General features: G+C 44.8%; 2 protein-coding genes across 9 annotated transcripts in view; one reads left to right on the top strand and one right to left on the bottom strand.

Moving 5' to 3' along the window:
* Positions 1-2,972: 2,972 nt before the first annotated feature.
* On the top strand, positions 2,973-18,886 carry THBS1 (thrombospondin 1). Of its 2 annotated transcripts, none has more exons than XM_007528920.3 (22): positions 2,973-3,088; positions 3,647-3,740; positions 3,996-4,558; positions 5,452-5,527; positions 5,936-6,135; positions 6,237-6,359; positions 7,575-7,668; positions 9,010-9,183; positions 9,693-9,869; positions 10,147-10,320; positions 11,251-11,378; positions 11,501-11,653; positions 12,049-12,267; positions 12,376-12,483; positions 12,636-12,795; positions 12,923-13,041; positions 13,857-14,091; positions 14,211-14,438; positions 14,613-14,884; positions 15,307-15,404; positions 15,517-15,656; positions 16,801-18,886. In XM_007528920.3, the coding sequence occupies exons 2-22, from the start codon at positions 3,674-3,676 to the stop codon at positions 16,806-16,808; spliced, it is 3,516 nt and encodes a 1,171-aa protein (XP_007528982.1). In that variant the 5' UTR covers positions 2,973-3,088; positions 3,647-3,673; the 3' UTR covers positions 16,809-18,886. The 2 variants fall into 2 exon arrangements, with proteins under 2 accessions (XP_007528982.1, XP_016046217.1); XM_016190731.2 differs by having other exon boundaries at positions 3,005-3,088; positions 3,541-3,740.
* Positions 18,887-21,599: 2,713 nt separating this feature from the next.
* The window catches only part of FSIP1 (fibrous sheath interacting protein 1), a 226,098-nt gene continuing 223,952 nt past the window's right edge, over positions 21,600-23,745 (bottom strand). For all 7 annotated transcript variants that reach the window (XM_060175127.1, XM_060175126.1, XM_060175122.1 and 4 more), the window contains one exon: positions 21,600-21,876. In XM_060175127.1, coding sequence (XP_060031110.1) covers positions 21,839-21,876 — 38 coding nt within the window. In that variant the 3' untranslated portion in view covers positions 21,600-21,838. The remainder of the gene's footprint in view (positions 21,877-23,745) is intronic.

The following is a 23,745-nucleotide window of genomic DNA, read 5'->3' as shown; positions in this document are numbered from 1 at the left end:
TGTGTCCCTCTGTCTTAATAAATAAAAATCTTTTTAAAATATGTCAGCCAAGAGCTGTAGAAATCCACCTGCACAAGGTCTTGGAATGGGGGGTAAGCCTAAAACTAAATAAAAAGAGAGTAAGGTAGAAAAGTTTTGTGGTAGAGATGATATCTGAGAAAATGTTCTAACCATTAAGCTGATGCAATGAATTTGTGATGTCTTTGTCTTGGGAATGCTCTGATTCTGGACTATTCTGGACTACGATTTTTGGTTGTTCACTTCTAAGAACCATCCCAATGCAGAACCTATCTGACATTAATTAATTTTCTACACAAAATCACAACCCATCTGGTTGTTCTTTGTTAGATAAAAGCATTCTTCTTAATGAATTAGCTCTTCTTTGTAAAGCAGCTATTAGTAACAGTCCTTTCCTTCTGTTTATTGGCTGTGCATTTAGATCAATAATACATCCAGTTAATGGAACTCAGAATAAAGAGAGCCAAGAAAAGTGTCATTTGCCTTAAAATTTTAAGTGTGTGATCCTCAAAAATAGCAACATGGGGGGAAAAAAAAACTTGGCAGAAAGTGAAATTAACTCTCATTACATGTGTCTACTCAGATTACTGGTTTGGGCCCCAAAGGCCTTTTAGGTTGAGGACACACACACACAAACACACACACGGGGGGGGGGGGGGGTAATCATCTGCATTTAAGATGTACATTCTCTTACCTCTTTTCTCATATCTGCCTTTCTCAATGCTTCTCAACAGTGCTAAGATTTCAGGGGATCTCTCTAGTTCCTCTTGGCCGGCAACAATGTGGTGGGCACACCCCACCTTCCTAGGATAAACACTGAAGTACTACAATTTGGGAAAGGGCTTTCTCTTTGAGTTAAAGAACTCCTATACCTCTATTATGAAAGTTCTTCCCTGCTACCAAGTAGTCCCTCTTCCTACTTGACACACATACAAGCAGTTAAGATTCTTATTCTTGTTTTGTCGAAAAAAGCCAGTCCCATGAAAACTCAAGAAGGATTCCCACAGTTCTTTAATCCAGTGGGTTTCTACTCTATCCATATGGCTGAGCCTAGAGGGTGATCTTTGTATAAAAGGAAAGTCATAGTCCTTCTCCTGTGGGCTTCTCATGGACTTGGAGTCCCCATCAGATCTGTATAAAATTAGCAAGTGCAGGGGGAGGCAGATAGCAGATGACTCACCAGAACACACACATTATCATTTGCGAGGACCTGGGTTTGAAATCCAAGTCACCATATGGGAACACCTGCAGTGGGATGGGAGGAAGAAGCTTCACAAATAGTGAAGCAGTGCTGTGTTGTCTCTGTCTCTCTGTGTTTCTTATCTGTCTATAGGGGGGAAAAGCATAGCTTTCAAGAATGGTAGAGTCATGAAGGCACCCAAGCCCCAGTGATTGCCCTGGTGACAAAGATAAATGTTTAAATAAAAAAAAATTTTAAAAAGGCAAGTGGGCCAAAGAAACTGGAATTCAATTGCTCCTCCTTCTAAAAAGTGTTTCTGACTACCTAGTATCAGGAAGAATTAGTAACAAGTAAAAAAAAAAAACCTTTCAAGGACCTAACAGGAAGAAGGGTGAGTGGGTTGGGACAGGTCTGGCTGCAGACTCTTCAGATCTGTGGAGATGAATCATCAGGATGACTTCCACAATAGGAATCTGATCCCACGGAGGCCCTGCTTCCCGCCTCTGGACATCTGAAATCTGTCAGGATGGGTTATGACATCAGCAGCAAACAAAACATGTGTCTTAGAAACACACTCGTCCCCATTTGCAAGTCCGAGGGAGAGACACTGAATTGTTAGGTTTAGTCACACGCACACACCTTGTCACACCACATTCCCACACAAAGAAAGTGAAATTACTGTTGAATGAATGCAGAGGACAACAGGGTGTTTCCAGCAGGGAAGTGTCCTGCCAGGTGTGAGCCTTAAGCAGAAACTGAAGCCCAGGGCTTCCCCCTGACCTGTGTCCTAAGATCCTCACTTGGGGGAGGCTCCTACCTGTACCCCTTCTCTGGGAGGGCAGACAGAGAGTTCAGGAAGTAGGGGGGTAGGAATGCTGCTGGGGTCCCAGATCTGAGAGATGAATGGAATTCCAGACAGCTGGAGTCATGCTGGCTGGGGACAGTGGCTTAGGGCACCCACAGAAATGCAACCCACATCTAGGTCTCAGGGGCCTGAAAAATGTAAAGAACGTTGGGGAGGGAGGCAAAAAGGAAATAAGAAGCTAGGCAGAACCTCTCCAGGATGGTTCTGGAAATAGTCGCAGAACCCAGAGCCAGCTGGTTCGACAAAGGCTCCGATCGACCCGGTGTCACGTTTAGAACCACGAGTGAGCAAAGAGACAGTTTTCAAGACACCCTTTCCAACTTGGGCTGGATGGGACTGAAAAAGAGTAGGATCCCTTTGACATTCCTGGTCAAAAACGCGGCAGGCAGCCTGTTACTTTGATCAGAATAGGCAGACTGCCCCCATGCGGCCGGTCGCGGAATCACTGTCCCCGACGGCAGGACCCCAGCAGGTGACCGCGTTGGAGCGACCCAGCACTAACCCTTTCCAGGTCAGGCAGGTGGCAGGTGGCAGGTGGGGGAACCCCTGATCCACAGAGTTGGGCAGATGGATGATGCCCATATCCTGCTTCGTGCCACGCCTCCCACGCCGAAGTGTATTATTGTTACAGCCCTGACTAGTGTCCTGGGTGGGTGGCCAGAGCACCCGCCGCCTATGGGGTTGAGCACACGAGGTCTAGAGCCCCAGCAGCCAGGTGACCCCAACTTCCCGGGAAGTGCCATCTCACCCCTTCCCCCACACACACACTTGACCTCCCTCCTCTCCCCCCCCTACCCCCGCCGCCGTCCCCACACCCGCCTGTGCAGGACACGGGGCGGAGATATAGCCCGGCCCCGCCCACTTCCTGCCTCACCGCCTCTCATTGGCCAGTAGGAACCCCAGGAATGCGAGCGCCCCTTTAAAAGTGCGCTTCTAGGCAGTCTCTGCCCCCAAGCTGCTCGCAGCCGCTTCCCGCTCCTGTACCTCTGTGGATCCTGCGCCCAACTGCACCCTAATCCACACAGGTAGGGGATCCCCGAAACAACGCTCCCCTGCCCAGCCCGGCCACCTGAAGCTCGGTGCTGCAGTTCCCGCGGAAACCGGGATCCTGCGCAGTTTGCCTTCACCTTCGCCATCCTTTCCCTCCCCGCTGCTGGGATACCTCTCTCCTGGAGGGGCTCCCGCCTTGGAGTTCACAAATCAATTCTCCAGGACTCCCCAAGAAGTCCGTATTGTCCTTCCAAGTCCTTATCTTTCCTCCAAATCTGCTAGGCTCGCGCTTCTCCGGCACCTTTCCTTCCTGTGCCCCCGACCTGACTGTACCGGTCGATCCCCGGGCTGGGGGAGACGCACAGATTGCGGCTCTGCACAGTTTTACTTTAAAAGTGCCCTGCCCTCCTCCTCTCCCCGTCCTCAGTTCGCTCCTTTTCCTGAGGCGCTCTGAAGAGTAGCTAACTGCTGGCCTTTGTTGCAGCAGTCTGGGACCAAAACGTGGAGGGGAAAGACCCCGAAGACCAGCTCCCACTTTTCACACAACCTCCCTGCCTGGCCGCCTCCGACTTGGGCTTCCTTTCTCGCTACAGGTTCTAGAGAGCACAAACAGCTCCACCATGGGGCTGGCCTGGGGACTCGGTGTCCTGTTGCTGTTCCATGTGTGTGGCTCCAACCGCATTCCAGGTGAGTCTGCATGAGACCTTTGGGAACGCAGAGAAAAGAGAGAGGGGTGTTGGGTCCCCAAGGTTTTCCCCCCAGCTGATCCTCCCCTGAGTTCCACTGGACACCCCCGTGTAGGTGACTTTTGACCATGGAAATTAATTCACTCTCACTGTTGGGGTTGTCAGTGTCACCCTGTCCCTCTGCCCCCAGCCCCCAGCTCCCATCCCACCCTTCCATTCTGGAAATATGACTGTACTGCCTGCTTCCATCTGGCAGAGTCTGGAGGTGACAGCAGCCGCGTATTTGACATCTTTGAGCTCACAGGAACTGCCCGCAGGGGCTCAGGGCGCAGACTGGTCAAGGGCCCGGACCCCTCCAGCCCAGCCTTCCGCATCGAGAATGCCGATCTGATCCCCCCTGTCCCCGATGACAAGTTCCAAGACTTGGTGGATGCAGTGCGAGCTGAGTCAGGCTTCCTGCTGCTGGCCACCCTGCGGCAGATGAAAAAGACACGGGGCACACTGCTGTCTCTGGAGCGCAGGGACGGCTCAGGCCATGTCTTCAGCGTGGTCTCCAACGGCAAGGCGGGCTCACTGGACCTCAGCCTGAACGTGCAAGGCAAGCAGGCCCTGGTTTCGGTGGAGGAAGCGCTCCTGGCCACTGGCCAGTGGAAGAGCATCACGCTTTTTGTGCAAGAGGATCGGGCCCAGCTGTATGTGGACTGTGAGAAGATGGAGAGCGCTGAGCTCGACTTCCCCATCCAGAAGGTCTTCACCCGGGACCTGGCCAGCATTGCCAGGCTCCGAATTGCCAAGGGCGACCTCAACGACAACTTCCAGGTGAGCCTCTGCACCCATACACCCCTGGCTCCTAGCATCCATGGCTAGTAAGGGACCCCAATAGGGCTGTGACCAGAGGTCTGGGGAAACCCAGCATGCAAACTAATGCAGTGCCCCTCCTATTTTATGGGGCCTCAGAGTCACCTGGAGCCTTGAAAATATATTGCCCCTATCTCCAGACTCAAATTCACTGGGTCCCAGGGAGGCCTGAGAACTAGCCTTTGTCATGAGCCCCAGGTAAGGCTAATGCTAGAATATTCTGGCAGCCACACTTTGAAAATCACATAAGGAACCAAGACATGGTTTCCCCTTAACCACCTGTTTAAGCTTTAGCTATCCCAATGGCTCCTTTAAAGAAAATAGCTAATTATGAATGCATTCCATTAGTTTTCATATTGCTTGAAATGTATATGTAATACTTGGCCTGAGCAGAGTAAACAAAATACCACTTTGATCTTGGCTGCATCCTGGGGATAGAGATCCAATCATAAACGAAAGGTTGCAAGAGCTATGAGCTGCTGCTTCAGCTTCTTCCTCAGTGCAACTGTGGCTTCAAAACTTCCACGTTTAAGTCTTTGACACTGGAGAGTGTCATTATAATCCTCAGGGCTTAGTCTCAGATTCCACTTTCAATGGAATTTCCAGCGGAGTCTAGCTGATTAGCTAGTGTCTTTGTAAAAATCCTGAAGACTTGGCAGGAGGCAGTTACTCGGTTTTGAAGTTGTCTGCCAATTGATGTTGGTATGTTATTTTGGCATGGTGATCTTAAGAGGGTGATCTTTCAAACCTAGACAATCTGTTGTATGCTTTTCCTAACCTAAACAGTTTCCCCATCCACCCACCCACCTACTCCCATCTAAACTCTACAAATAGGATATGTTTCCTGTCCACAGGGGGTGCTGCAGAATGTGAGGTTTGTCTTTGGAACCACACCAGAAGACATCCTCAGGAACAAAGGCTGCTCCAGCTGTGAGTACTCTCTTGTTTTTAGGGCATGTAGACGACCCGAACTGCCCCTGCGGCTACAGACAAACTGACCCACATAGTCAACTGCCACCTCTCCAGATTCAAAGGAGGTCTCGAAACTTTACATCAGGCTCAACCTGACGCTGTTGACTGGCTACGGAAGAAGGGCAAACGCTAGTAGTAGTAGTAGGGCATGTAGACAAAGCAGAACCCTCCCACCAAAACAAGCTGAGAAGCTTAGGCACTGAGGCTTGTCGCTAATGACCCTGGGAAACACAGCAGAGAGGTGGACCTCCAAGGCTATTATACATACATCCACCCGTTGCCCCACATGTGCTGTCTTGTGACAGCACCTGTTTGAAAACCAACTCTTGCTTCCCTCATGGCATTTGTTTCTCTGTTTTGTGACAGCTACCAATGTTCTTCTCACACTGGATAACAATGTGGTGAATGGCTCCAGCCCTGCCATCCGCACTAACTACATCGGTCACAAGACCAAGGACCTGCATGCCATCTGTGGCATCTCCTGTGATGAACTGTCCAGCATGGTCCTGGAACTCAGGGGCCTACGGACCATGGTGACCACCCTGCAAGACAGCATCCGAAAAGTGGTCAGTGTCCTCTGCTCTCTTCTTCCAATGCAAGCCCCTTGAGGGAGGTGGGTCACAGGATCACAAACGACAAAACTAACTATCTGGCTTTCTCCTTCTAGACTGAAGAGAGCAAGGACTTAGCTAATGAGCTGAGGAGGTCCCCCCATTGCTATTACAATGGGGTACAGTACAAGAACAATGAGGAGTGGACAGTGGATAGCTGCACTGAGTGCCAATGTCAGGTGAGAGTCTTTACACACAGGAAGAAGGGTTGATGGCAGGTGTCTGAACCACAATAGCAGGAAATGAGCCACACAAGTTCATTTTTTGGTCATCACCAGGGTTTCACCACTCTGGGATGCTGGAATGACTTTTCCAGAGATGTATATTATATATATATATATATATATATATATATATATATATATATATATATATATGGAGAGAGAGAGAGAGAGGAAGGATACAGTACTAGACCTTCCTTTAATGCAACAGAAGTCAGACTCAAACATGGATCAAGCACATAGAAAAGCAGTGCACTAAACAACTGAGCTATTTTGCTGGCCCCACACAAGTTCTTTTTATGTGCCATGCTTTGCTACCAAAGTAGTTTTTAAAAATGCAGTTATGACTTATATAAAATCTTTAACCACTCCGAAAGGCTTTCAAAGTCTTAATTATAGCCCAGATTAAGTAAACAAATCTCCTAAGATTTTTGAATGATTGATTCATCTACATTAGTTCAAAGGCTAAGTACTGAGATAAAACTTGATTGAAGCATTTCTGCCCCCCCCCAAAAAAAAACCTAATGTTGACTTGTATTTAGCTAAGATGCTTTTAAAAGTGCTCAGCCCAAACTTGTTAGCCTAGAATTGTCTATTTAGCTGATACTATACTTTCTGCATTGTGTGTGGATCACTCTAGCTCTCCCCAGCCCTAGTGGCAGGTGAGTTCAGGAAACTTAAATACAAAGCATACACAGTATGGTTTGGGCTAGCTTCTTTGAAATCCCATCTTTCCTCAGCATAAAGTTACATCTACAAATAAGGTAGAGAAGTGCTCACTGGTCAATTTTTTTTTCCTCCTTAATATCGAATTAACAGTGTTTAAAACTCTAGCTAGCTTAATAAAATCAATCCAGACACCTATGAACAGATGTGACCCATGATGCTTGGTGATTCCCTTTAGATAGATTCTTCATGAAGCAATGTCTGCCACTAACTGAGTAACAATTAAGAGTTCTCCAGGGAATGCTGTGACAAGTAGCTGGCACCAGAACTATCTCTGTAATATTGGTAACTGCAGATGACAGACTGTCCATTCAAATCATTCCACTAGAGTATTTAGAGCCCTAGCCATGTTTCAAATTATAAAGAACATATTACAGCTATGTGAACTACTACTGGCTTGTATGTACTTCAGTAACCTATTCCTCCCTGCTCTCTCCTGCCCTGCAGAACTCAGTTACCATGTGCAAGAAAGTGTCCTGCCCCATTATGCCCTGCTCCAATGCCACAGTTCCTGATGGAGAATGCTGCCCACGGTGTTGGCGTAAGTTCCTGAAAGTGTATGACCTCTTGAGTGGCTAGGCCAAATCCATAGCAGCTGAGCACAACACTGGACCCACCTCCACTCCTACCTGTTTCCACTGAGTTTCACACTGTAGCAACTGGTTAGCTGATAACTGGGCTACTATCGAGAGCCAGAATGTTGATCATGACTCAGTTTGAATACCCATCTAGATTACAGTACAGGCAATAGTGATCTTAGTAAAGTTTGCTGATTGTGATGTTATGCTTTGACAAGAAAAGAGGGATAGATTTGTGGTAGCAATAGTGCTAAGTTGAAGCTTCTTTCAGTGCAGTGGGATCTGGGCTCAAACATGGGTCACACATATGACACTATGCAAGTGAACTATTTCACTGGCCCAACAGAATTTAGAATGTGGTCCTAAAGTTGAGACAGAGCTGCACACAGGGACCTGTGATCAGAATTTGTTGCGGCCTGAAAGTTCAGCTCAGGAGTCACACAATGGCCAAAAGAATAACAGCAGTTTAAGTTTCAGGCCACTAAAAGCAGTAAGACACTATATTGTTCCATGACTCTCTACCCATGGTTTTTGTTGCCAATATAAATGAATCGCTTTGCTGATATACTATTGGATGTAGTAGGTATAGCCATAAAAAATGAGTCATCACAACAAAGGAAGAAAATGGGAAAGTAGCACTTGTACACACACACACACCCCTCTGAACCCATTGGTCACAGCTCAGAATAGCCAGTCCTACCCAGGGTTCTGGTTAGCAATGCTGGCAGTATAATAATCACTTTCATACTTATTTCTGTCCAGTGTTCACTTGGGTGTGTGTCAAAGGGAACAAAGCTAGCAGGAGATGAGCAGAGCTCCAAACTTGACTCAGGGATCTGCTAGGAAAACTTCCAAAGGGTGACAAGAGAAAACAGGTTCTGAGTCAGCCCCATCTGATTGTAGCCATGGTGCCTGGGCAGAGGGTAAACAAACACACACACCCCCCACCGCCAAGTATGTACAGAGAAGGCCCCTCAAGCAAGGGTGAGAAGAAAGACACACTGATTAACCCCATGACTGACTTGTAGCCAGAGTTGCCTTCAAATTCATCTGCCAAGTGCATAGTCTGGAGTTCTAGAAGTGAAGGCTATGAGCTTCATCAAACACTAGTACATCCCTTGAGCTTGAGACTGGGAGTGCCAGATGCTAAGAAAGGAGAACTCACACTGGGGAGGATCAGGCTCTTGGCCCAAGACAGATGTTGCTTTTGCCTCTGTGTCAGGAGACGGAAGTCCTGAGCAGTACAGTCTGAAAATAGTTTGTTGTGAGGGTCATGCACTAAAAGGAGCCTGTTTCCCCTGCAGCCAGTGACTCTGCAGATGATGGCTGGTCCCCATGGTCTGAGTGGACCTCCTGCTCAGTGACCTGTGGCAATGGGATCCAGCAGCGGGGCCGCTCCTGTGACAGCCTCAACAACCGCTGTGAGGGTTCCTCTGTCCAGACACGCACCTGCCACATCCAGGAGTGTGATAAGAGATGTAAGTATCCTGGGCCTGTGGGATGAGGGAGGTTTGGGGAGGGAGTCCAGTATGTCCCTAAATCACCAATGGCACTTCATCTCCATGAAGCACTGGACTCTGGGTCTCAATCCACTTGGTGCCCTACAGTACAGTTTACCCTCTCTATAAGGAGTTCTCCTCGTCTGCCAGTTGAGGAGAGCAATGATTCTTGGCAGTGTTCATTTGAACCTCTCTTTAAGAGAATGCACATTTATAATCCTTAGTGTGGTGGGCCAGGTGGTCATGTACCCAATAAAGCACATGTTACAATGTACCAGGATGCAGGTTCTAGGCCCCAGTCTTTACCTGCAGTGGGAAAGCTTTATAAGCAGTAGAGCAATGCTGTAGATATTTCTCCTTCTCTCTTTTATCCTCCATGAAGGAGGAAGAAAAGGGGTGGGGGACCCACTGGGAATAACGGAGTCAGCCAGGCTGCCTAGTGGCAAAAAAAACTTAGGCACCCTGTAACCACCAGCTATGCACTTCAGTTAAGCAGGATGGCAGCTGGAGTCACTGGTCCCCCTGGTCCTCTTGTTCGGTGACATGTGGTGAGGGTGTGATCACAAGGATCCGGCTCTGCAACTCTCCCAGCCCCCAGATGAATGGAAAGCCATGTGAAGGCGAAGCCCGGGAGACCAAAGCCTGTGCCAAAGATGCCTGCCCCAGTAAGTCTGAGCCCAGCCCACTGGGGAGCTGGCATCTTCGACCCCCAATTTGGAGGGTCTTGGGGGTAGGGGAGAAGTAACACCCTAGAGAAACAAAGGGAAGCAGCATCCTACATACTCAGCAGCTTCTTTTATTGAAAAACGGGGGGGACGAAAAGGCCTTTCAAAACTCACCCTCTTCCCAAACGTTGTTTTGACTGAATAGAATTAGTCTCATGTGACAAGTAAAGTGTCTGCAACTGACCTTAACTTTGGCATGGGGTTTGTTTCCTTGCAGTCAATGGAGGCTGGGGTCCCTGGTCACTGTGGGACATCTGCTCTGTAACCTGTGGAGGAGGAGTACAGAGACGCAGCAGGCTCTGCAATAACCCTGCACCCCAGTTTGGAGGCAAGGACTGCATCGGTGATGTGACCGAAAGCCAGATCTGCAACAAGCAGGACTGCCCAATTGGTGAGCCATGTGCCCCAGGACAAAGCCCCTTTGTTTTTAGTTTTATTTGTTAATTAGGGGAGGGGAGAGTTAGGGCAGAGAGAGAACCAGAGCATCACTCTGGCATATGTGATGGTGAGGATCAAGCTCAGGAACACATGTTTAACAGTCTTTATTTTTTAATATAACCTTATCTGTGGTTTAATAGTGGCTTACAAGATTATAAATTGCAGATATAGTTCCATGCCACACTCACCACCAAAGTTCTGTGCCTCCTTCCACTTCCTAGTGATAACCACCATAGTTTTCACAGAGTTATAGAAACCATTTGGCTATTTTCTTTCTCTTTCTTTCTTTCTTCATTTCTTTCTTTCTTTCCTCCTTTTTTCAGGTTCATATGATTCAGTTCTCTAAATTCCACATATGAATGAAATCACCTGGTGCTTTTCACTTCGTTGCTTCAATAAGCACAATCACCTCCAGTTCCATTTATCTTGTTCTGAAGGACACAATATCACCCTTTTGGGCTGCAGAGTAGTATTCCAGAGAGTATATCCCATAACTTCTTTAGCCAGTTGTTGTTCTATGAGCAATTCCATATTATCCAGCAATGCCACTTCTGTGCATATCTCCAAAGGGCATGATCACACTAATTCAGAGGAGGATATGCACACTGTATTCACAGCAGCATTATTCACCATAGCTAAGGAGTGCAAACAGCCTAAATGCCCACTGATAGAGAGTCCTTTTCAACTGAATGCTGTGGCCAACAAGCCGTGCATTTGAATGCCCTTCATGGTCTGATTCCTCTAACATACAGAAAGACAGCATGATGTCAGCAGGCTCTCAACAACAGAGAGCCCTCAGTACTGCACACCATGCTGCTTACGAAGTGACCCACGAGAGTCACAGCAATTTAGACCTACCATGTGCCTGTCTGTCTTGTCTCAGATGGATGTCTATCCAACCCCTGCTTTGTGGGTACCAAGTGTACAAGCTATCCTGACGGCAGCTGGAAATGTGGAGCATGTCCCCCTGGTTACAGCGGGAATGGCATCCAGTGCACAGATGTCAATGAGGTGAGGCTCTGACTGCTCAGAGCTGTCCCCACTAGGACAGCTAGTGGATAGGCTCACTGCCCCAGCCCTGTACCTGTGACAGTGCTGTCTAGACATTAAGCCAACTGTTATTCCTCCCCCAGTGTAAAGAAGTGCCCGACGCCTGCTTCAACCACAATGGGGAGCACAGGTGCAAGAACACCGACCCTGGCTACAACTGCCTGCCCTGCCCACCACGCTTCACTGGCACACAGCCCTTTGGCCGGGGTGTAGAGCACGCAGCTGCCAACAAACAGGTAGGGCTGATAGCCCAGATGGCTATCCTTGATGAAAATGCCCAGGGTGAATAGACAAGCTGGATTTCAAGAGAACAGCAAGAGAACCCATTGTAAACCCTTGCAGGGAACAAATAGCCCCTCATATTTGCAGATGATGCTCTGGATAAGATGGGAGCACATGGGCTTATACACATCTCAATTGCTGAGCCCTTTGGATGCAGACACACATAAAGCATTGTTAGCCATAAGCTGTCCTGGGCAAGGACTAGGAAGGACAGAAAAGAGGTGACTCCCTCTCTTCCTGATGGATTGATCCTCTGTGGACTCAGGGATGATGGAGAGCTGATCTGTTCTCCATGCCACCCAGGAACTCTCAAGGGCCTTGTACTCATCATGGGGTATTGTGCTCACAGGTGTGCAAGCCCCGCAACCCCTGCACAGATGGGACACATGACTGCAATAAGAATGCCAAGTGCAACTACCTAGGTCACTACAGTGACCCCATGTACCGCTGCGAGTGCAAGCCTGGCTATGCAGGCAACGGCATCATCTGTGGAGAGGATACAGACCTGGATGGCTGGCCCAATGAAGACCTGGTGTGTGTGGCCAATGCCACCTACCACTGCAAAAAGGTACAGCCAGCTTCCCATGTACACCTCCTAGAAAGGTGCCCCACCTCATGCAGGAGATGAACAAAGGAATATGAACAGCATTTGTCATGTGTGTCTCCTCTCCCCTAGGATAACTGCCCCAACCTTCCCAACTCGGGGCAGGAAGACTATGACAAGGATGGGATTGGTGATGCCTGTGATGATGATGACGACAATGACAGAATCCCAGATGACCGGGTAAATACAAAATGTGACATTTTCTTTCCTTCATACTGTTTGGCATCAGCCTGAAACACTTCTGAAATTCAATAAAATTACAGGGCTAAAGGGAAAAATGTACCAAATAGGTTTGGCAGGCAGTGTTTCAAAAGACTATTTCCTCTTTGCAGGACAACTGTCCATTCCATTACAACCCAGCTCAGTATGACTATGACAGAGATGATGTGGGAGACCGCTGTGACAACTGCCCCTACAACCACAACCCAGACCAGGCAGACACAGACAACAATGGGGAAGGGGATGCCTGTGCTGCAGACATTGACGGGGATGGTAAGGCACCCCCAGCTCCAGCAGGCTCTCAGCATTTGCCTCTCTGGCCTTGGATGTTGGCATGAGGTCTGGATGCACTAGCCGAGGCTGGAGATGTCAGCTCTCACCTGTCCGCCATTCCCTACAGGCATCCTCAATGAGCGAGATAACTGCCAGTATGTGTACAATGTGGACCAGAGAGATACGGACATGGATGGGGTAGGAGATCAGTGTGACAACTGCCCCCTGGAGCACAACCCAGATCAGGTAGGTGGCCTTCTTTCAGAATCAGTTCATGAAGTGTTGGAATGTCTCGTTTTAAGGCTCCAGAAGATGCATGAAATAGAATCAGATGCTTCTCTGATCTTAGTGAACTCTTACTGAACTCAGCTAATTGTAGTAGATTCTTATAGACAGTTTGTCTGGTGTGAGCATGTGATCTTGTAACTTCAATCTTGTCTTCTGGAAAAGCTATGTAACTTGGTCAATGTCATCTGCCACTGTTAAGACCAATTATACAAAAAAAGAAAGGTGTGACTGACAACAGCTTTACTTAACCACATATATAAGAGAGAAATATGAATCCTATTTAAGATGGAAAAAAGTCAAGCAAATTGAATGGATCATTTTTGTGGAAAATGATATGATCTAACTTTAAGATAATTATCTAACTAAAACTGTTTCCCCCAGCTGGAGAGATCTGTTTCCAACTAACTGTTCATAAGCATTTGACACTGCAAACAGATCATTCACAGGGAAGCAAGGCAGCACTCAACAGGAAGTAGACAAGGTCCGAGATCTGAAAATACTTATTTTGTGTGATTGTCCATCATTATTTTCTAGAGATTATTTTATAGGCATTTTCCTCTAAAATTGCATTGTGCTGGAAACTTAGAAGCTAGCTTTTTAAAATATTTTTATACAGGTAAAGAAGTCAGAATTATAGCTTATTCCTAACATTTTTTTCTTGTGAGGAATCCACATGAACCCCCTCCAGCCATACCAGACACTGGAGAACCTTCCATAAATTCTCTTTAATACTAAGGACTTATACATCAATTCACCCTCTGTTTCTCTGTCAGTTTGACTCAGACTCAGACCGAATTGGAGACACTTGTGACAATAATCAAGACATTGATGAAGACGGCCACCAGAACAACCTGGACAATTGCCCCTATGTGCCCAACGCCAACCAGGCTGACCATGACAAGGACGGCAAGGGTGATGCCTGTGATCATGATGATGACAATGATGGCATTCCTGATGACAAGGACAACTGCAGACTTGTGCCCAACCCTGACCAGAAGGACTCTGATGGTGAGTCATCAGAACCAAATGCATTTAAGGGGATGAAGAGATCAAATGCCAACTTTGGCCAAGATAGTGAATGAAGTTTCAGCTCCAGTAGTCACCACTCTTGCTGTTTTTGGTCTCAGGTGATGGCCGAGGTGATGCCTGCAAAGATGACTTTGACCATGACAGTGTGCCAGACATTGATGACATCTGCCCTGAAAATGTTGACATCAGTGAGACTGATTTCCGCCGATTTCAGATGATTCCTCTGGATCCTAAAGGGACATCCCAGAATGATCCCAACTGGGTTGTGCGTCATCAGGGTAAAGAGCTGGTCCAGACTGTCAACTGCGATCCTGGCCTAGCTATAGGTGAGTCATGAATTCTTCTTTCACATGGCTTTGGAGTGTGAAGGAAAAGGGGGGGGGGGGGGAGCTAACACCTGGCAGTTGTTAAGTGTCACTGGGGCACTGAGAGGAGGCCTAAGGGATAACAGAAGCTAACTGGGGCTGCAGGAGTCACCTAGGTCTGGTCTCCTCTTGCAGGCTATGATGAGTTCAATGCCGTGGACTTCAGTGGCACTTTCTTCATCAACACCGAGAGGGACGATGACTACGCCGGCTTCGTATTTGGCTACCAGTCCAGCAGCCGCTTCTATGTGGTGATGTGGAAGCAGGTCACCCAGTCCTACTGGGACACAAACCCCACCAGGGCACAGGGATACTCAGGCCTTTCTGTGAAGGTTGTCAACTCCACCACTGGGCCCGGCGAGCACCTGCGCAATGCCCTTTGGCACACAGGGAACACCCCTGGCCAGGTGAGAGCAGTGCCCCACTGGAGGGGGGACGTGGAAGGTGCTAGAAGAGCACAGGGAATGCTGTGTTGGGGCCAAGATACCCCATTGGGAGGCTCAGATATCAGATCCCTGAATCCCCAGCAGCAGCACTAAGCTCTGCTTTGTGCCAGTATGACAATATCTGGGAGTGAGCTAGCCATGAACAAGAATTACCCTTCAAATCCAAAGGCCGCCTCAACCTCTTCTAACAAAAGAGCTGCTTTCCAGTCTTCCTTTCTGCATTGCACAGAGCAAAGAAAAGAGACCTTGGGGAAAAAAGCCTCCTGCAACTCTCTCATTTCAGCCCACTTGGTGCCCTTTCAAGCACTGTGTCTTAAGGAATGAAATACCTGTCCTCCCATGACAGAGCTGTGTTTCAACCTGCCCTTTTCCTGTTTCTTCAGGTGCGCACCTTGTGGCATGACCCCCGACACATAGGCTGGAAGGATTTCACTGCCTACAGGTGGCGTCTCAGCCACAGGCCCAAGACAGGCTTCATCAGGTGAGTTGGCCCTGGCTAAATCCCCCTCACAGCAACACACATGGGCCAAGAGGAGTATTCCAAAGAGTATGGGGTCTGGGTGTCACTCATGAGAGTGTTCCTTCTCCTGCAGAGTGGTGATGTATGAAGGGAAGAAGATCATGGCTGACTCAGGACCTATCTATGACAAGACCTATGCCGGTGGAAGGCTGGGCATGTTTGTCTTCTCTCAGGAAATGGTGTTCTTCTCAGACCTGAAATATGAGTGCAGAGGTAGGTGCCTCCTTGCCATGAACGAGCAATGGGCATCACTAATTCAGACTCATGTCAGCAAGGCCAGTCATGGGAGAGTCTGACTTGAGGACCATTTGAGATGAGGTTTTTAGTATTTTTCTTTTGAAAACACAATAATGCAAATTAAATAATGCTAGGGACCAGCAACATGCATGAGGAGCCAGGTTTGAACCCCAGACCCCCACATGGGAGCATCAGCCAGAGAAAAGCTTCAAAAGGGATGGTGGAGAGATGCTGTGGTATCTTTCTCTCTAGCTCTCAACCTCTTACCTCTCACTCTCTAGAAGAAAGGGGGGAAAAAATGGCTGCCGGGAGTGGAGGAATTATGCAGGAATTGAGCAGCAACATGATGACCAAAAAAAGAAAGAAAGAAAATAACTAAAATAATACCTCCAAACTGTGACTTAGGAAATTCCAAGGAAATATTAATGATATGAATTGGCCCAGATATCCATGTGCCCTTCATATGTAGTGGAGAGGGGAACTGCAGACAAGCTGACAATACAGTTTAGACCACATGGATAGTATTGAAATATGCTACATTTCTGTGTCTTGCACAGTGCTTATAGTTTTCTCTTTTTTATGCTACTGCAGCACAAGTTGTCTTTCAGCCTTTCCCTGTATACAAGGAAGGCAAAGGAGTATTGCCTTCAAATTATTAAATCAAATTTCCCCTGACTAGCTGGAGTTCATTTTTGCCTGGTTTTTTTTGTTTGTTTTTTACTCAGTGGTCACTTAAGTTCTAGAAAACCCAGTCAGAGTTCAAATTAATTGTTGGTTTTCTCAGGGGAAATTTTTGTATTTTTGTGAGTAGTGTTGTTTTTTTTTTGTGTGTGTGTGTGTGAGTAGATTTTTTTTAAAGTCTAACTCGCCTAAATCTGTGTAACTGAAGACCTCAGGAAGCAGAGCATAAGTTCTGGAAGACTGTGTTTTGTCAGTCTTCCAGCACAATTGCAGTTTGTAAAATTAACTATAGATGTGTTTGCATGGTCTTGAATCACACATTTGTCATTTTAAAATTAAGGCTATCCTAAGTTATTAAATTTACTAGTAATGAGATAACAAGACCTTTATGAATTTGTTTTTTCTTGTATATTGATTTCCATCTTTGTTTATGTAACAGATTCCTAACTGTCAAGCGGCTGATCAAACGACTGGTCATAACCAATGCCGGTATTGTGCTTTCTGAAGCCATGGGCTTGAGCAGACCCCAGGATCACACCTCCCTGCTCATCTCTTTCCTCTGCTTGCCTCAGTGCAGAATCCTAGAACATGTGACTTGCCTCAAGAAAAAAAATGCATTTCTCCCCACACAGACTCAGCAGTCAGCTTCTAAACCAGAAAAGAAGCTCCTAGAAATATAAACAGCTCCTTTAAGTGTGCTTTTGTGACATGAACGTAGACACTGGCTCCAATGGGAAGGTACCCATTCAAACTTTGGTCACAGAGCAGAGTGCTAATTGGGAGGCCAGCTCTGAGTTCTGCACTCCAACTCATTTTCAAGCATGTGAGAGAAGGGAGGATTCACTAAAATTAGCAAACCAAGCTACTCCTGACATCTCCCTCCAGAACAGGAGGTGCTGGGGCCAAGGCCCCTTGGGGAGGGCTCTTAACCAGGAGACTATATGAAGAGAATACGGAGGAACTGTTACATGCTCGGTACTCAATCATTTTCGGGAGACTGAAAGACTGTGCTGGATTTCATGATGCTGACTGGTGTTAGCTGAATAGCCCATATAAATAGGCACCTAAATAGAAATGGAAAATTGAGTGGAACCCCACCTCTTCTGAATCACCTACAGTGACTAGAGTAGGAGATCAGAATTAGACCAGCAGGAGAAAGCGCCAGCCACCACTGCCTGGTTGCAATGACATTGTTGGTTTGGTTCAAGATGTAGCTTGTGCAGATGTAGCAGAAAGAATACAAAACCCAACCATCTCACTGAGCACTGGGTACCTCCCAGGGGAGGGGCAGAGTGCTTATATTTTTATGGTTAGAAAGGCACAAAATCATTATCAGCGAAAACATTCCTTTTTTTTTTTCTGAATAGCATGGAGTTTTACAGTTCTCTCTTTTGGACTGTAGATGTTTATTCTTTTTTTTTTTTTCCTGTAGCAGATGCTTTGAAGTGGATAATATTTATTTTCTACTTCTTCTGGAGAGGCTGTCTAACTATTCATGGGACAGAGAGAAACAGAAGGTCAACCTATGTCATCTTTGTCATAAGTCTTCATGACTGTATGATTGTAAATACAGATTATTTATTGACTCTATTCTACCTGGAACCGTAGGTTTCAAGTGGAAAGTGCTGGAAAGCAGGCAGTTGAGATTAATCAGCCACTCTCCTGCAAGAGTGGCACAAAGAAAGCACTACTCTACTCTGTGCTCAAAGTGAACGATCTGGGAGTCTTCTTGCCCCCACTCCACTCTGTTTTGTGTTTTCAAGTGAAATTGGTTGTACATGTGTTTAAATCGCAAAGCACATCATTTGGTCTTTTAATATTGTTTTTGCCCCATCCCTTGTGCCTGACTCCAGGAGTAAAAAAAGCATCTACACTTTCTTCTTGTTTTTTCCAAAAGAGAAAAAAAAAAGGACAAAGGTGAAACTTATATACAAATATTACCTCATTTCTTGTGTGACTGAGTAAAGCATTTGGGGATCAAGCAGAAAGAGTTTAAGTGTCTGACAAACTTAAAGCTACTGTAGTATCTGAAAAGTCAATGTTGTACATAGTGTAAGAATTCTTTACAGAAAAGTATTCCCAAAAAAGGAAACAACATTGAAATACTAAATACAACTTCTGAAAAGTGATTTTTTTCCTATCATCTTGTGTACCATTGCTTTATTTTTATAAATTATTTTCTCATCGCCATTGGAATAGAGATCTGATTGTGTAGATAATGCTATTTAAATAATTTATCAGGAAATACTGCCTGTAGAGTATTTCTATTTTTATAAACTGTTTGCACACTGAATTGAAGAATTGTTGGTTTTTCTCTTTTTTGTTTGGTTTTTATTTTTGTTGTTGTTGATGTTTTGCTTGTTAACCCCCTCCCTCAAGTTTTTACTATTTGCCAATACCTTTTTCTAGGAATATGCTTTTTTGTACACATTTTTATCCATTTTACATCATAAAACAGCGTAAGTTGTATATTACTAGTTCTTATGTATAAGGAATAATAAATCATATGAAAATTTATATTTGTATTTACTGTATCCATGTTTATTTTTTTCTCTGCTGGCTATATGTTGTGAGGCATGGGCCAATTCCACTATTAAGCCAACACAGCATACATTAAAAAAAATAATAAGTCTTTTTAGAAACGAAAGCAAAGAGGGAAAATACAAAGTAAAACTTATACTGGGTTTGGTGTATTGCACCAAAGCATGAGACTGGGAAAGAAGGGCACAGAGGGGTCTGGGGAGCTTAGGAGTCCTGGTACATGATGGTGTGAAAAGGACCCAAATTAGAGGTGAGAGTGTTTTGCAGACACCTATCACTTGGATATAAGAAATTGTACCCATGTGTCAACAACTGTTCTGTAAACCATTAACCTGCCAATAAAATGATAAAAGAAAAATAATAAAATGTGAGCACTAAAAAGTTATTAGTGTTCATAATTGCACCCACAATTGGGGAGAGGAGAAATTCTGCCCATTTACCAACAATTGTGTTGTAATCCATTAACCCCCTCCGAATAAAGTAGAAAGAAAAAAAAATTATGATCTATGGCAGTAACAGTTTCCATACATTTTCAGAAGACTGAGTTGCTCAGCCTGAGACTTACAATACAGTTTGCTAGTTTGTGAAATAAAAAAATACAACAACAAATTAGCCTTCCCTATTAACTCAGATGAATGTGAAATCACCTCCCAAGAGGGTGGAATCTTAAGGGTTGCAAACTCATATTTTACTAAGGTCATTGAATGTCATATACTGAACCCAATTCACACTCCAGCTCTGCTTCTAAAACAATGACTGGAAACAAAGGAAAAACTTGTAACTTACACTGACATCTTCTAGTACCATGAATAATGGTACTAGGTGGGCAATACAATTGCAGGAGATGATGAAACTGTGGCCATGGTGATAACGGTATCATCACCCTGGGTCAAATGCTACAGCTATCTTCTTTTAGAGAGCACATATGCCTTTAGTTAAAAGCAAGATACTATAGAGAAAGATGGTATGTAGAATCATATATTTGTGACAAGGCCAAAGCATTATGGTGAGAAGACCTTGAGTTTCAGGTAGGCTAACCATGAATGTGAAATACTGACAAAATCATTTCTTGTTTTAATTAAAACACTAAGGAAATTTTTGAATAGGTTAAATTTGATGCATATAACAAGAAGGTCAAGAAAGATAAAGCAGTATAATTACAAAAGTAAAAAATTTCATATTAATCTATTCCCTATGTAGGGACTACAAACTGTTGGTTATGTTTATAGAGTTGGAATACCTGATTTCAAAGAACTCACTCTTTGAAAGACACTTTTCTTTTTTTCAAAAAGCATTTATTTATTTGATAGAAATATAGAGAAATTTAGGGGGGAATAGAGAGGGAGAGAGACACCTGCAACCCTGCTTCACCACTCACGCAGCCTTCCTCCTGCAGGTGGGGTGCAGGGGCTTGAACCTGGGTCCTTGTGCACTGTAATGTGTGCACTTAACCAGGTGCACCACCACCTGGCCCCTGCAAAAAGACATTTTTCATTCTCCAGACAGTTCAATATGGGGAGTTTCAGAGAGAATTCTAATCCACTTTTGGTAGCATTCCAAACTAACTGAAAACATCAACATGGGATGAAAAAAAAAAAGTATCTAGGGACAGGAGCCTGGTTCCCAGGCATGTTCCATGCTTATTCTGAGACAGACCTTCATCAGTGGGTTGTACTGGAACAAAGGTCATGTTCAAACTTAGAATTATGACATCCAGGTAATAGCTTTGCCCTCCTACAGGAGTTTATTGCCAGGTGTTTCAGAGATAATTAGATTGAAGGACAATCTATCTTAGGTACCTTTTTACAATGGAGAGAACAGTAATTTTCTCAAGAAGTTATAAATAGAAGCATATTTTGAGAGCTTGTTTGGAGGTTCTAGCAAGGGAATGCAGCTACTTGTATACCCTTGACCGAAGACAGGTCCATCTCTATTTGAGGAAAGCCATCCTCTTTGGCCAAGTGTGCAGTTTCAACAGGGACACACATGGATTGATGAGGGAGGAAGGGGACACCTGCCTAGCCAGCAAGATCAGCCAAATCAACACTGGTAATCAATGGGGTGATGGATGTCACAGCAATATTGCTCTCAAATCCTAGAAGCATATTTTGTATCGTGTGTGGCCCAAGCTCAAACCCTGGCATCACATGGGAGTGCTACATGATCTCTCTCTCTCTCTCTCTCTCTCTCTCTCTCTCTCTCTGTGTGTGTGTGTGTGTGTGTGTGTGTGTGTCTATCTGAAGGAAAAATAATGAAAAGGTTGGCTCAGGAGTGGTGAAATCATGCATATGTAAGATCCTAACACTGCAAAGAAAAAGAAAAGAAAGAAAGATCACAGCTTTTGATTACTGCTGTTATTCCACTTGGCATGAAGATAAACTACAGTATTGTACTTACTGTATCCTGAAAGGCAAACTCTAAAAGAAGATGACAAACAAAATATAGCAAACAATCTGGGCAGAGTCCTGCTTCTAATAAATGGCTTTGTTACTGAGATAATAAAGATTAGCATCCTGTGCTTTGTTGAGGAAATATGTTTCTTTCTATAACAAGTCACAATTAATTAACAAGCAAGAGGAATAAGGAGGGTCTAAAACAGAAAATCATAAGTGATGAACAGTGAAATCTTAACATGTAAAATCATATATGACCATCAAACTTCAACTACATGTACTGTAACACACACACATATAATGCTAGTCTCAGTAATGTATTTCTGACACTGCCAAAAAATAAATTAAATAAGAATAATAGATCCCAGGAACATCAGTGGAGAAATGTTGCAAGTCTCAAAATATCAAGGAAATGTAGTCCAGAAAGATTCAGTTCTCCATTATGCATTATTGAATTCAAGGAATTCAAGGGGAAAAGCCATCAAATTTAATTTACCAACTTTGTCTCCAAAGCACACCCCAACATGTGTTTACTTAAGATTCTTAGCATTCTTCCTTCACAGCATTAGGCTCTTGCTCATCTGCACATTAAAAAGAAGAACCAACAATCAGCTTTGTGTGTAGCAGTAAGAAAAAAACATTCAGTCTACAAGACATCAAATCCTCTTACACAAAAAATAATTGCATTCTCATTTCGTCTTTATTGGAAAGCCACCAAGTAAGTTACAGTAAAAAGACTTGGTTTTTTGTTTGTTAGTTGGTTTTGTTTTTTGTATTCTTAGGCTAAAAGAAAAAAGAAAGAAAAGACTTTCTTTAATCACTTTATTTGGAGGAAAGAAGAAATTAGTAGATTTTTTTTGATGGGCAGAACTTCAAGATGAAGGACATTCTAACTGTACAGCTGCTGCTATTGGTATAACTTGTCCTGAGGACCCCAACAGTTATTATAAATAACATCTTATATTTAAAGAGAAACCCACGTGTCTTTACTTAAAGTATTTATTTATCTGTGTGTATATGAGAAAGAAAGAGAACTTGAATATCACAGGCACATGAGACTACTTTGATTTAAAAAAAAATCATTGTCATGGGGCTGGGTGGTGGTGCACCTGGTTGAGTGCACATGTACAGTGCACAAGGACCCGGGTTCGAGCCCCTGGTCCCCACCTGCAGGGGGAAAGCTTCACAAGTGGTGAAGCAGTGTTGCAGGTGTCTCTCTCTGTCCCCTCTCTCTATCTCCTCCCCTTCCTCTCAATTTCTGGCTGTCTCTATCAAATAAATAAATATTTTTTAAAAATTTAAATCATTGTCATTACTCTCTTTAATGTTTATTTATTTATGAGAGAGAAAGAGGGAGACAAAGAGGAAGTGGTCAGGGAGAGAACCAGAGCATCACTATAGCACATGAGATGCTAGGGACTGAAAAATTTTGTGTTTGAGAGTCTAACATTTTATGTACCGTGCCACCTCCCAGGCCATCACTAACCTATGTTTCTCAAGCAAATGTAGCAAGATCTTTTGGCTTGCATTATTTTGTCTATCTGAAGATTCAAGATAGAGCCTGCAGTTTCCATACTCACTAGGGCTTTGGACATGACTCTAAAACAAACATGCATATCTGGGGAGATAGCATGATAGTTCTGAAGAAGACATTCATGCTTGCTGCTCTAAGTTCCCATGTTCAATTTCTATCAACACCATAAACCAGTGCTGAGCAGTGTCCTGGTCTCTCTTCCTCTCTGTGTGTAACTTTCTCTCTGTATCTCTCTTTCATAAAGTAAATAAATAGGGAGTCAGGCAGTAGCGCACACATGGCACGAAGCTCAAGGCCCTGTGTAAGGATCCCAGTTTGAGCCCATGGCTCCCCACCCACAGGGAAGTTGCTTCACAAGCGGTGAAACAGGTCTGCAGGTGTCTATCTTTCTCTCCTCCTCTCTGCCTTCCCCTCCTCTCTCCATTTCTCTCTGTCCTATCTTATAATGATGATATCAATAACAACAACAATAATAACTACAACAACACTAAAAAACAAGGGCAACAAAGGGAAAGTAAATAAATATTTTTTAAGTAAATAAATAAAATATTAAAATACAAACATGTGGGGCCGGGTGGTGGCACACCTGGTTGAGCGCACATGTTACAGTGCCTAAGGACCAGGTTCTAGCCCCCAGTCCCCACCTGCAGGGGGAATGCTTTGCAAGTGGCGAAGCAGTGTTGCAGGCGTCACTCTGTCTCTCCCTCTCTATCAGCCCCTTCACTCTCAATTTCTGGCTTTCCTATCCAGTAAATAAAATAAAGATAATAAAAAAATTTTTAAAAAACACAAACATGTTCCATACACACACACACACCATAATCCATAATGCTCTACAGTTTGTAACAGTGCTTCACAAACTTCACTATGTCATAGGGATTACAGGGGAACATTAAAGTGCAGACTCAGATTCAGT

Source organism: Erinaceus europaeus, chromosome 16 (genome assembly GCF_950295315.1).
Source record: "Erinaceus europaeus chromosome 16, mEriEur2.1, whole genome shotgun sequence".
Classification (NCBI taxonomy): Eukaryota; Metazoa; Chordata; class Mammalia; order Eulipotyphla; family Erinaceidae; genus Erinaceus; species Erinaceus europaeus.
The sequence above is the reverse complement of the archived record's forward strand: the minus strand, read 5'-3'. Positions and strand labels throughout refer to the sequence as shown.

What these genes read in the sequence shown, in the direction of transcription:
- THBS1 (XM_007528920.3), top strand. Translation starts at nt 3,674, where the DNA reads ATGGGGCTGGCCTGGGGACTCGGTGTCCTGTTGCTGTTCCATGTGTGT. An exon ending in AAGACAGCATCCGAAAAGTG is followed by an intron (nt 6,136 to 6,236) that starts GTCAGTGTCCTC and finishes TTCTCCTTCTAG; the next exon opens with ACTGAAGAGAGCAAGGACTT. An exon ending in GCACTGAGTGCCAATGTCAG is followed by an intron (nt 6,360 to 7,574) that starts GTGAGAGTCTTT and finishes CCTGCCCTGCAG; the next exon opens with AACTCAGTTACCATGTGCAA.